This window comes from Nesoenas mayeri (assembly GCF_963082525.1).
Source record: "Nesoenas mayeri genome assembly, chromosome: 2".
Classification (NCBI taxonomy): domain Eukaryota; kingdom Metazoa; phylum Chordata; class Aves; order Columbiformes; family Columbidae; genus Nesoenas; species Nesoenas mayeri.
This window is the reverse complement of record NC_137543.1, coordinates 10408609-10422563: the sequence shown is the minus strand read 5'-3', so window position 1 is coordinate 10422563 and position 13955 is coordinate 10408609. Positions and strand designations below refer to the sequence as shown.

The following is a 13955-nucleotide window of genomic DNA, read 5'->3' as shown; positions in this document are numbered from 1 at the left end:
ACAGAACAGATACCAGCTGGAGGCAGAAAAACTGTTTCCTTTCAGTCTCTGAAATTCTTTTGATGACTGGGCTCATTGCCTGCAGAAATAACTTTCTCCGGAAGGAACAGCTGTTCTTGGGTTCATATTTGGAATCTTTAAACAGACCTCTGGGAGCCATGGTATAGGTAAAACACTGATTTCTTTCTCTCCAGCAATGAGAGCAGTGGTGTGAGGAGGAGGAAATAACATCCTGCTCCACAGCACTGACACTACACTGAAAGATTCCTGTGAGCTGAAAAGCAGCCAGGAGACAACGGCTTGAAGTATGACAACATCACCATCTTATTAACTTCAGTGTTTCAGGATTCAGATCCAGACTTGAAGGATATAACTAAAAGTGTCAAAATGGAAATTTGGAGATCTCCAAAAAGGTTTGGAGATCTAGTTTTCCAAGTAGAGTGATGGCTGCAAACAGTATTATAGCTTTGTCATACTTACCTTCTAACCATTGTTTTTCCCAGCTGGTACAATAGGAATGTCATAAATTCTAGGTTTGAGATATGGACTGTTTTCACTTAGAGCAGTTGCTTTTACGTCTCATTTTAAGAGTAATGCTTGTGTACATTGCCGCTGTTAGCAGGGTGGATTCTGTCAAACTGCTGCTTTCCTTTGGGCATGATTCCCAGTTGATGGAATTAAATGGAGCTGCAGTTCAGGGAGATAAAAGGGTGAAGCAGTGTGATGCTACTCTGGAGTAGAATTTCTTATTATGGTGGAATATAGAATTCTTCCTCTCATGTAGGGAAGGAGTGTCCCCTTGTGCCCCAAACTAACAGGGCAGCTTTACTGAGGATAATGAGAGGCAAATATATCAATATATCTGTTTATTTATTTTAATATCTTTGAGCCAGAACACCCTGCTTCTTTTGATTAGTTTGTATAATAATGCCAGGGCGAGACCTCTTAGGGAATTAGTTTTCTAGTTATTTAGAATCCTTCATGCCCAACAGTTAGTGCCAGCCTCTACTTTCATGTACATCACTTCCAAACGAATGTTATTGAACAGAACTCATTTGATGTCCCTGTCAGTTCCTAATGAAGTCTTTCATGAGCAAAGCAGATTAATGGACTTCCTAAATTAAGAGATAATTTGTGTTTGTCTGTTGTAAAACTCAGTAACCAAAATGATAATTTTTTGTAAATAACATGTCAAATTCTGTGAGGAGAGTGAATCTATATGGCTGTTCAACAGTATTCCAAAGGCTAATTTTAGCCTAATTATGCTGATTTCCCTCGCTGCCTCCTATAGTCAGTGAAGACAAAATAAAGGTCTTTTTGTGTTGACTCAAGACGAACAAAGTGTATTGGCACTGACAGCTTGGCTGTTACCAAGGACACTGACCTACTGTGTTCTTCAATATATCTTGTTAGAGATGGAGGAAGTTTATTATCATGTTTAAGCCTCTCTTAGTATTTCTTCTCCTTCAGAAGGAAATAATAAACAAACAAAGAACCCATAAAGAGTTAAGATGGTAGAGTGACTGAATAATGTTTCATGTGCTGTAATTATTCTGATGGTACCACTTCGGAGCAGAAACTAGTATTGTCTTTAAAAGAAGCATAAATTGTATATGAAGTGAATGTCTTTAAACTGGCAAAAATCAGGCAGCTTTTGGAAACGTTTCCGTCATATTTTTAGGTTAAACTCAATTTCAGGCCAATACAAATGTACAGTCTGCTTGCGCTTAAATGGAGTCTGGCTGTGGCTATAAGTAGATCTTGATTATTTTGCATCCCAGAGCTGACTATCAAAGCTTGGCTGAGATACAAAGGCAGCGATGTCTTTCTTGTAAGATTCAACTGTCTCACTTGAGTTGTAGGATTTTTTTTAGCCTCACAAGCAAATTTTGCTTCATCTGTGGGGACTTTTTTTCTCGGAAGTCGGAGTTTCAAATGAAACAAATCTGTGTACTGAATGAATGACTCAGACTACTTTAAAGTCTTGGAAAGATCTGGAAGCTCCCACTGTCATCCAGGGCTTTTTTCTTTCCTCCTGACTTCCAAATATCTGGTTTTGGTTGCAGAACTTATTCGACTTGATGCTCTATATCTTAAAAAAACCTAAAAGTTTCATTCAGTTGTTTGTCTTAAATTCTTTTTCTCAAGTTAAATTTCACTTTTTAAGTAGATTTACTTCTAGAAAGCAAATGTTAAATATCATTGTTTTAGTTAAATCATTGTTTTTCATTTATATACGTTTATGTCTGATATTCAGGTTACATATAGTTAATTCTTAAGACTTTTTATATGTTGTATATGTAAGTTATGTTAGCTTACTTCCTACAGCAGCAATGTTGTTTTTTGTGGTTTTTTTTAATAACAATTGTAAGTCTAGTTATATAGATGGATATTTGGAAACAGGTGAAATTCAATACTGGGTAGGTTTAATAGGTCTATATATATGTGTATATATATATATAAAACAGATTTCAAATTGGCAATGTCTATGAAGTTCAAAGTGGTTTTTTGTATCATGGAAGGTATTTTTATTAACCACGTGCTAGGGTAGCATATGCTGGTGAGGAAACTGAAAAAGTGTGGTGGGAAAAAGTGAGATTTCCTTGGCTCAAGTGTTACAGAATCTGAAGGTTGATTGCAATAAGCTTTTACTTAGAAACTTATGGCAATACTAATTTCTCTCTCTAACCGTTTTGCAGAATTTCAGTAACTGAGTAACGTATAAAACATCTCTACCTGTCATGTACAAATAATTCAATGTGTTTCTTAGATCCATAATTGTTATATTACTAGGACAGAATGAATTAATTATCCTTGTTCTTCCTGTTTAGATATGAAAAGCTTTAAAATGTTTGAACTTTTGGTCAAATATTTTTTGGTACAAGAGAATATTAAAAAAATATATATTTTTTTTAATTTTCTGGCTATCTTTTTTTGAGATAGTCCGGAAAATTTCTTTAGTGAGCAGCTGGTCAAAAACAATAGGGTCTGTAATTTAGTACAAATTTCATCTTAAACTATGTTGACAAAACTCAGTTGAATACAAAGCTAATTTGGAATGCTGATGGGGTGAATTCTTCTTTGTATTTTGATAGTAAAATATTAGGTTTTCATCTGAAAAATAGCAGATATTTGTAGAACCCAGTATAACCACATTTTAAATTCTTTGCCACAAATGCGTCCTTTAGTTGATAGGACGCTTCATTTTAGAAGGGCAGTTTCTTCTTGGGACCAGTGAAATAATGATACTAGCAGTGACAGCCATATGTTATTTAAAAGAAGACAAGCAGTATCACAGGTGGAAAAGTGGCCAGTCACTGCCTGATGTAAGAACAAGGTTTTTATATGTGTTGGCTTATAAAAGCAGTTGGGTTTGGCACAATTGAAGTGCATGTATATGTAAAAATAGTACAAAATGTCAAGAGTGTGAAATTAAGGAATGTCAGAATTAATATTCCCAGCAGAGTACTTGTTTATCTTGCTTGTCTGCAGCATGCTAATCTGGAAGTATCTGATGGAAGCTTATCTTTATTAGAAGATGCTTTTTTCATTGTATTACCAATACAGAATTATATGCTAATAGTGATTTTATGTACAGTAGTACTATTTAATCTCTAGGATACCTGCTCTATCTTTTTTTTCAGAGGAGTTGAAGGGAGACAGAATTACAAAAAAACACTCTTTCTCATCTTGTCAGTTATTAAATTATCTTCTAAATTCTATGTCTGCATCTATTAGAATTTGAGTGATGCTGAATAAATCACTTTAGGCAGTTACACAACTGCATGCATGGCGTTCAGGTTGATATTTATCCAAGTAGCATGGTGCAAAATAGAACATGAAACTATCCATCCCATTCTGACAAAACTCAAAATGAGAAGTTTCAGGTGACTAAATCTCCAGTTCCTACTGCTGGAACCAATCTTGTGGTTGTTTATTGAGATCATTTAAATACTGTGTTTGTAAAGTTAATGTATGAAACCAGCGTTTGAAACTTTTCTATTTAGAAAAGTTGAAGTGTTCGTCCTTTTTGCATTTGGTTGGTGATGTGCTTACATATATTCACACTCTTGTCATTAATACTGTATTAGAGCAACAAGACTGGTGAAGGGACTTGAACACAAGGCCTATGGGGAGAGGCTGAGGGAGCTGGAGTTGTTTAGTCTGGAGAAGAGGAGGCTTAGAGGTGAGCTCAGCACTCTCTAGAACGACCTGAAGGGCAGTTCTAGCCAGGTGGGGATTGGTCTCTTCTCCCAGGCATCAGCAATAGGACAAGGGGGCATGGGCTTCAACTCTGCCAGGGGAAATATAGGTTGGATATTAGAAAGAAATTCTTTCCAGAGAAGAGTGGTCAGGCATTGGAATGGCTGCCCAGGGAGGTGCTGGACTCACCGTCCCTGGAGGTTTTTAAACTGAGATTGGACATGGCACTTAGTGCCATGATCTAGTCAATGGACTGGAGTTGGACCAAGGGTTGGACTTGATGATCTCTGAGGTCTTTTCCAACCCAGTCGATTCTGTGATTCTGTGTGGTTTATAGGATATCATGTCTTCCTATGTGATAGTTTCCTAATAATGAAATGCAGTAGCTTTATCTATAAAATATGGTAACTTTCAGTATCAGCACCCCCTTTTGTACATTTGAAACATGAGAAAATTGCAGACTGGGACCTCAGATATAAAAAAGTCACTGCTCAGATCCAGGTTTCTGATTTTACAGGGAGATAGTTTAAATAGCAAAACTCAAACATAAACACAGTGCCTGCTGATTGTCTGCTCTTGTATTGGTGCCAAAACCTGACCTTCTTTAGAGATATCCAGGGTCTATTAAAAGTTATAATCTTTCTCCTACTGTACTTGCTATGTAATAGTGATAAGACAGCATAAACATATATAAGAAATTATGTCCTTAGGAATTTAATTTAAGAACTTGCATGATTTACTTACAGGACTCACAGTCTCTCTGTCCTTGGTAATATGATCCAACTTTCTTGACTCTGTCTGGAACATCTTCTGAATAGATAATATGTTCCTTCTTTATGTCATGATAGATTTATATGTTTTTATACTGATTGAATTATTTTAATTTAAAAATTAATGGAAATACAACAATACCAATGTAAGTTCTTTCTTGTGCCTTCTGTGTTGTACAAATATAGAAGTTGCATGTACTGGTAAAACTTCCATAAATTACCAGTTGGTAACTGCAGGCATTTACTGTATCTGAATGACATGTTTACTTTAAAAAAAAACTTTGTAAGTGTATCCCAAGCAAGTGCTTGAACTTATCATAAGAGTTTTGTCTTTTTTCAGGTTGAATAATTTTTATATTTTAATTATGCTTGAAAATATCTTAGATGCTTAGGAGTCTTGATTTAACAACAATAACAGCTTAAGAGCACCACTGCTAAACGAGGAGAACGCATAGACTAAGGTGTACTGTAAAAACTTTAAATTGCTATAATGAAATGGAATTTTATACTTTATTGAAGGACAGTGCAACTGTTACAACAGCTTTCTTGTGGCCTCAATGTTCAGTCATGTGAATGCTAATCCTGGAATATGCTTCAGAAATGCTTGATGTTCAGTGAGTGAAATTGTTGCGTTATACACATGAGGAAATAAAAATAAATTGCCCTTTCTGGACATTTTACAGCGAGTGCCATTGGGAGACGTGTAACTCCTGGGTACTTACTTCCCTGCTACAAATCTACAAATCATGATGAAGGAGAAATGTCCAGAATAAGAGTCCCTGGCACTTTCTTGGCCTCAATTTGTCATTTATTCTTGCAAAACAATTTTTTGGGACAATAAATCTTTCTTCTAGCAAAACAGTTATTAGGGTTATCATAAGTTTTCATATTGGAAGATCCAAATAATTTAGTAATTTAGATAATATGCTAATATGAAATGCTAGATGAGTTAATGTTCTCACAGCCACTTCCATAGTGTTCAGTCTTCTTGAAACTTTTTGCTTCCATTCTTTTACATTCTGTTATGGAAGTTTGCGGAGTAAATCAGTTGTAGACTTGAATGTCTGGTTTTATTTTCTTTATAACCCCGGACTTTATGCTTTATTAAATTATAAGCATAATTAGGTTCCTGTCTTCCAAAAACTGTAGAAAACCTATTTCTGTTTTGTAACTAACAATTCCATGAAACAAATCAATGAGACATAAAACATGTAAAGCATTTTCCAAGGTCTCTTGGGACAGAAATTTATCATTTTTATAACTTATTATATTGAGAAATAAAAAGGTTTGTGATTGTGGATGGTCTTTCAAACTGTGGCAGTAGACAATAATTTTAGTTATTTTTTTTCACTGTATGTCACTTTATCACCAACTATGCAGGATACAGAAGGGCATATAAAATGGATGCCTATTAGACAATTTTGTTCCATTTTCAGTAATGTCTGAGAACTTAGTTTTACAAGCTGTATCATTTTCAGATGCGCCTGTAGTGTTCAGTGGGTGAAGTGATAGTGCAGTTGAAAGGGATAAGTGTTCTAGATAAAACAGAAAAAAAACCTAAAAAAAAATAGAAAAAGTGGTGGTTTTTTTCCTGAAATACGCAGCTTTCGCTTTGAGCAATAAAACTACCTCAAAACATCCACAAATCAGTATGCTGTAGGTTACACTAAAGTGCTTTGGGCTTGTCTAGGTGTATGCGGGTAATGTGCTGACAAAAGCAGGTTCTGCATCTCAGAAAGTTGACAAAAAATGCCTCAGCCTGTGTTTAGCAGTTGGTAAGAAGAATTAATACAGGGGTGGGAAATCAGAGAATCACAGAATGTCAGGGATTGGAAGCGACCTCAAAAGATCATCCAGTCCAATCCCCCTGCCAGAGCAGGAACACCCAGATGAGGTTACACAGGAAGGTGTCCACGTGGGTTTTGAATGTCTCCACAACCCTCCTGGGCAGCCTGTTCCAGTGTCTGTTACCCTCACCGTGAAGAAGTTTCTTCTCAAATTTAAGTGGAACCTCTTGTGTTCCAGTTTGAACCCATTACCCCTTGTCCTGTCATTAGTTGTCACCGAGAACAGCCTGGCTCCATCCTCGTGGCACTCACCCTTTATGTATTTATAACCATGAATGAGGTCACCCCTCAGTCTCCTCTTCTCCAAGCTAAAGAGCCCCAGCTCCCTAAGCCTTTCCTCCTAAGGGAGATACTCCACTCCCTTAATCAGCTTGGTTACCCTGCGCTGGACTCTCTCCAGCAGTTCCGTGTCCTTCTTGAACTGAGGGGCCCAGAACTGGACACAATATTCCAGGTGTGGTCTCACCAGGGCAGAGTAGAGGGGCAGGAGAACTGCTCTGGACCTACTGACCACCCCCCTTCTAATCCACCCCAGGTACCATTGGCCTTCCTGGCCACAAGGGCACAGTGCTGGCTCATCATCATCCTGCTGTCCATCAGGACCCCCAGGTCCCTTTCCCCTACAGTGCTCTCTAATAGGTTGTTCCCCAACTTATACTGGAACCTGGGGTTGTTCCTGCCTACATGGAAGACTCTACACTTGCCCTTGCTATATTTCATTACATTTTTCCCCGCCCAACTCTCCAGCCTGTCCGGGTCTCTGGATGGCAGCACAGCCTCTGGCGTGTCGGCCACTCCTCCCAGCTTGGTGTCATCAGCAAACTTGCTGACAGTGCACTCTAGTCCCTCATCCAAGTCATTGATGAATATATTGAATAGTACCGTTTCCCCTTCCGACCCTTGAGGGATGCCAATAGATCCTAGGGATCTTAATGGGACATCGCTGCTTCTGGGCAGAACTGGCATCATGTTACACCTCTCCTGACAACCTTTTCTAATTCTTTTTTTCATCCCTACGTGGACTGTCGGTGATGGAGAACCCAAAAGTTCGTTAAGCAGTATGTCAGCATTTTGGGGTTTTTTTAATATCTAACATGAGTAGCCTTTGCTTCAGTATAAGCCCATGATTGCTTTTCCTGTTACTATTGGACAAAGAAAACAATTTATTCTTTGCTTTTTATAGCTGTCTTCTGTACATTGCAGAGCTATGTCTTTTAGGCAGCTCTAGACTAGATAATGTAATGTCTTTCAGTCCTTTGTAACAGGTGTTTATCTAAAGCTTTGTTCATCCATTGAATAATTGAAGGTCTGCATCAGTTAATCACCATCTTCAGCTGCGATGCTTCTACTAGATGCAGTACTTAATTGAAGGGCTTATTAGTGCCAATTAGATGGCAGAAATTTCTCCATAGGTGTCATGGGTAATTCAGATGTATCACAACATATTGTTTTCTTTTTCCTGAGTTTATGACATCATTGTTGAATGTGCAGTTTATTATAACTCTGAGTTTCTTTTCTGCATTTTCCTGTATCTGGCTTGTATTTGTACAGCTGTATTAAAATGGTCTTTTTCATTTGTTATTCCTAAATGGCTACTTTGATTTTTCAGGTCCTATTTCCAGGCATGAAGTGTGCCTAAAGCTCTGGACAGTGTTGGCAAATTTGACAAGCCCACTCTGTCATCCAAGTCTGTAGTGAAACTCAAATACTACTGTATTCCAGACAGGTCTCTTCAGAAGTTCACTCAATACATTATTGTATTTTGATGTTTTACACATTTTTCTACATTTTTTTTCTAAACTCTTTTGCATCTATCATATAGGGAGTATTCTTTTAACAGTGGGGATTTTTTTTTAGCTTCCCTTGGAGAATTTGGTGTATTTTTTTGTCAACACTATCACTGAAGTTAAGATATGACAGGTGCTGCTTCATCTGGATTCATAAAATCTATTTCCTTGTCATAGGAATAATTTAGGCTGGGTTGATGTGATTTCTTCTTGACAAATCCGTGTTGACTGTTACTTACCCTTTCGTTACTTTGTACGTGTTTGCAAATTGGATTTTTTTTTTCCAGAATGTGTTTCTGTGAGCGAAGTCAACTGGGTTATAATTCCCTGACTCCTTTTTCCTTTTCGTAAAGATACAATTGGCAGAACGTATCCAAGTTTATTTCCCCTGAATTTTGATAAGTCAGAATACTACTAGTTAACCTGCTAGTGACAGTGAACTGTGTGATTGCTTGGGTTGCACTCTACAACTACTGGAAAGGAGGTTGCAGCGAGGTGCGTGTTGGTCTCTTCTCCAAAGTAATAAGTGATAGAATGAGAAGAAATGGCCTCGAGTTGCACCAGAGGTGGTTTAGATTGGGTATTAGGAAAAATTTCTTCACCGAAATGGTTGTCAGGCATTGGGACACCATCGCTGTAAGTGTTTAAAAGACGTGTAGATGAGATTCTTAGGGACATGGTTAGTGGTGGACCGGGCAGTGTTAGGTTAATGGTTAGACTCGATGATCTTGAGGGTCTTTTCCAACCTAAATGATTCTGTGATTCTGTTAAGTGTATCAGCAAGTTTGCTGATGATACAAAACTGGAAGGAGTGGCTTACACACCAGAAGGCTGCGCTGCCATCCAGTGAGATCTGGACAGGCTGGAGAGTTGGGTGGAGAAGAACCTAATGAAGTTCAACAAAGGCAAGTGTAGGGTCCTGCACCTGTGGAGGAGCAGCCCCATGTACCAGTACAGGTTGGGGGTTGACCTGCTGGAAAGCAGCACGGCAGAGAAGGACCTGGGAGTCCTGGTGGATAACAGATTGACCATGAGTCAACAATGTGCCCTGTGGCCCAGAAGGCAAATGACATCCTGGGGTGCATTAAGAAGAGGGTGACCAGCAGAGGTTATCCACCCCCTCTACTCTGCCCTGGTGAGGCCACATCTGGAGTACTGCGTCCAGTTCTGGTCTCCCCAGTCCAAGAGAAAAAAGAAACTACTGGAGGGACTCCAGCAGAGGGCTACAAAGATCATTAGGGGACTGGAGCATCTTTGTAAGAAAGGCTGAGAGATCTGAGTCTGTTTAGAAGAGAAGGCTGAGAGGTGATCTTATGTATGCTTGTAAATATCTCAAGGGTGGGTGTCAAGCAGGTGGGACCAGTGCTGTCCAGCAACAGGAAGAGAAACTTCTTTACTTTGAGGTGCCAGAGCCCTGGAACAGGCTGCCCAGAGAGGTTGTGGAGTTTCCTTCTCTGTAGACATTCAAACCCACTTGGACACATTCCTGTGTGATCTGCTCTGGTGAACCTGCTTTAGCAGGTGGGTTGGACTTGAATGATCTCCAGAGGTCCCTTCTAACCCCAACCATTCTGTGGTTCTGTGAATTGATGACACTCACTGTTGAAGTGTTAGATGTTTCTATAATTCATAGGATCTTGTATTTCACACAGTTGTGCCCTTTCATAATCGAAATGAACTTCTAGTGGAAAGGCTTGAAAAAGAAAACTCTCTAATTTAACTCTTTCATCTCTAAATATTTAAGTATTGTCAAATCTGGATTCTTTCCTAATGCAGTGTTTTATGTTACTTCTTAAATGAAGCTTAGTATTTGTTATTCTGTTTTGGGAAGTTGTTATCAAAAGGGTTTTTAATGTATTTCATTTTCCAGTTTGTCAAATTTGCCAACATTGAGGAAGACACACCTTCATATCACAGACGCTATGACTTCTTTGTGTCTCGATTCAGTGCCATGTGTCATTCATGTGACCACGATCCAGAAATACAAAATGAGTAAGTGCAGTTCTGTATGTATTATAGAAAATTATCTTAACGCATTAATATAGTCTGTAATGCAGCTTTTATTATGATATTTAATGGAATAGTTCATTCCATAGGAAGAAAATGATCGTCTGATGTTTTATATAGCACTGAATATTGCAAATCTTAGGTGGCTAGAACTCCTGGAATATTTAAATGAAATTTTACCTGAATAATACCTGCTGGATTGCATTGATTCACTCCAGAAAGGCACTACTTATTACTGTAAATGTGTGCAAGTTGCATTTGAGAAATTAATGGGGCTACTTATACAAAGAACAAGAGCAGATTTTGAATCTTCTATTTGAGAATTACTCATTAAAACTGAGTTTTCTTAGATGTCTGCAGTATGGTACTGTGTGTGAAACTGAAACGCCTTCATGAATTAGTACTTCAAATCTTTACAGTTATGTAAGCACCACAATTTTTTTTACTTCAGCTCCCCCTAGTGATATGTTCTTTATATGGATTGTCAATCACAATTTAACTCCTGAGCATTTTAGAAAACTCGAGGCTTTTCAGATTATATGGTTTGCATCTCTATTGTACTCACCCCTTCTATTTCTGTGCACTAAATTGTTCAGCCAACTATGAAAAATCCATGTGCTGAACATTTATTCAACCCTTTGGGTGTACTGCTGTTATGTTAGCTGCAATGCATACAGATTTTTCTTAAAATTTGCAGCTTTAAAAATCTGCGAACTGTATTTTCAAAAAGAATTAATACTGCGTAAAGCACTTAGGAAAACAAAACAAAGAATTCCTTCCTCCTTTAGTGTCCTGGTTGCTTCCTCCTTGGTTTTTGTAATTTGCTGCCATCTTACTTGTTGCCCTGTTGCTATATTTAGGGTTCTGCAGTAAACATTGTCCCTAAAAGGTTAGGATTAAATCCACCTCATTCCTTTGTGCTTTCCCCCCTGTCCTACCCCCTTTCCCTTTAGGAAGATTATTCCCATGAATGGTTTTACAGGATGACGCCGTGAATTGTTTGGGGAGGAAATGAAGGGATGGTAAATTGTATTGAGGGAGCAAAGGGGATGGAAACTCTTTAAGCAGGTGTCACGAGTGAAGCCCGTGTGTGCACCTACCTCGGAACTTGGGCCTCTCAGGTGCCGTATATTTACCTGGAGCTGATGGTCGCAAATAGTATTCATAAATGTTTTAATGAGCTTTTTCAGATTTTTGCCTTTTTAGGCTTGGTGAATCTAAACCAGAAATGTTAAACTGTTCACTTACTGTAAAACATTTCATAAGGGAAAAGGATATGAAGCTCAGCCCATGACTTTTAGTACTGCTTTCACTTTTATTGCCCCTTGCAAATGAGAGGTTATATTGGTCATGAACTAGAACATGAAATGAATTAAGAGACTAGCACATCCCTGATTCATTTGTCTAGTATGATCTACCACACATAAAGATACCTCAAGGTAAAATACCTCAAAGCAGTGATTGCTCTAGGAGTAAGAGAACTGTGCTAATCTTTTGCTCTTTGAATTGTCAGCCTGCAGTGTTACCTGTGTTTCAGTTTACAATGTTGATGTACCCTTAGGGAGGAATTCTATCCTAGTGACATAAGACTATACATGACCTTGATTTGAATGTAATCTCCGCTTTAGTATCCACCTGAGCCTTCTTCAGAGGAGTGAAACCTTTCTTGTATGTGTTGAAATTTGATGCTGCACCTTTATCAGTACTTTGACCCTTATTTTTCAATCTATCGTACAATGGTAAGAACATGAAATTAGTGCTAGTGGCACTCCAGTACATAAAAATGTAGTCTCTTTCCTCCATGTGAACCAATATTTTTACTCAGATAACCAAATGTATAGGAATGTTGTTTTTTTCCGTATCATCCTGGACAGTTTGAATGTGTCTCTTTAGAAAGAGACCTTTATGAACAGCAGTCATTCTTGGAACTGGCTTACCAGGTTTGCTGTTGGTACCGAGGTAATTCAACGAAACAGATGAGCTGTGATTGCAGATTACAATTCTAAATGCAGATATCACAAGCAGTTGGTACCATTGATGGGGGGTAGGGAGTACTTCAGCTGATCCAAATCCGGACATCCCCTGGTGAGGCCACATCTGGAGTACTCCATCCAGTTCTGGCTTCCCAGTTTAAGGGAGAATAAGGAATTACTAGAGGGAGTCCAGCAGTGGGCTACGAAGATGATCAGGGCCCTAGAGGACCTTTCTTATGAGGAGAGACTGAGAGAGCTGGGTCTGTTCAGCCTGGAGAAGAGAAGCTGAGAAGGGATCTCATCAATGTTTATCTCAAGAGGATGGGACCAGACTCCTTTCAGCAGTGCCCAACAGTAGGATGAGGGGCAACGGGTACAGGCTGAAGCATAGGAGGTTTCTTCTGAATATGAGGGTAAACTTCTTTCCCTTGAGGGTGCCAGAGCACTAGAACAGGCTTCCCAACGAGGTCATGGAGTCTCCTCTGGAGATAGTCAAACCAACCTGGACACATTCCTGTGTGATCTGCTCTGGTGAACCTTCTTTAGCAGGTGGGTTGGACTAGAAGATCTCCAGAGGTCCCTTCCAGCTTCAACTACTCAGTCTGTTTCTGTGTGATCTGGATTTGCTGTTCACTGGCGTAGCTTGAGGTTCCACAGAACTGACTGGCTTGATTGGGAGCTTGAGCATCACCTGCATATGAAGTCAGATAATGGAGAGTTCCAAGTCTGAAACTAAATCTCACCTGGTGAGATTTCCCTTGCAGCGGGGGAGGCTGGTGCTGTTATTTAATCTATCTAGAGCCACAGTGTCAGCAAAACTTGATGACCTTAAGGGCTAATAATTAAAAAGATAACAAAAATGTTTCAGCGATGGAATTTTGGAAGCTCCGTGTCTTAAATGTTAATCTTAAATCCTTAATATTGAAAACTTAATATTGGATACTGTACTGTAGTTGGAGTACAGCAAGAGCAAGGGCTTTTCTAGCTGTTTGTGCATCCCTCTTCATCCCTGTTTTGTATGTAACCCTATTAAAACTGTCTTAGAAGGTCTAGAATGGTATTGGATCCATATTGAATGCACATAGCTTTCTTCAGAAATAGCTGGAAAACAGCAAGGCTACAGATTTATGTATTTACAAATGCAAATCTAAACAAATTTTAGAGTTAGTTTAGCTAGTTATGTGTTGTCCATACAAAAATTAGGATTTAAAAAATGAGGAATGTATTTTAAGATAAATAATTCCAAATATAGGTGAAGCTTGTGCTTATTTCACTTGGTGGCTGTACCACCCTTCTACTTGTTTTCAGTAGGTAAAATTCTATTGCTACCATTTATTATAATGGCTGATTTACTATTACCATGTCAAA

At 38.6% G+C, this 13955-nt stretch overlaps 1 protein-coding gene across 5 annotated transcripts in view; it reads left to right on the top strand.

Annotated features, from left to right (window-relative positions):
• EFR3A (EFR3 homolog A) overlaps positions 1-13955 on the top strand; it is an 85992-nt gene that overhangs the window by 28405 nt on the left and 43632 nt on the right. For all 5 annotated transcript variants that reach the window (XR_013921838.1, XM_080339507.1, XM_080339508.1 and 2 more), the window contains one exon: positions 10478-10599. Coding sequence is in view for 4 of the 5 variants with exons in the window: in XM_080339507.1 (XP_080195633.1) it covers positions 10478-10599 (122 nt within the window). In the remaining variant the exon portion in view is untranslated. The remainder of the gene's footprint in view (positions 1-10477; positions 10600-13955) is intronic.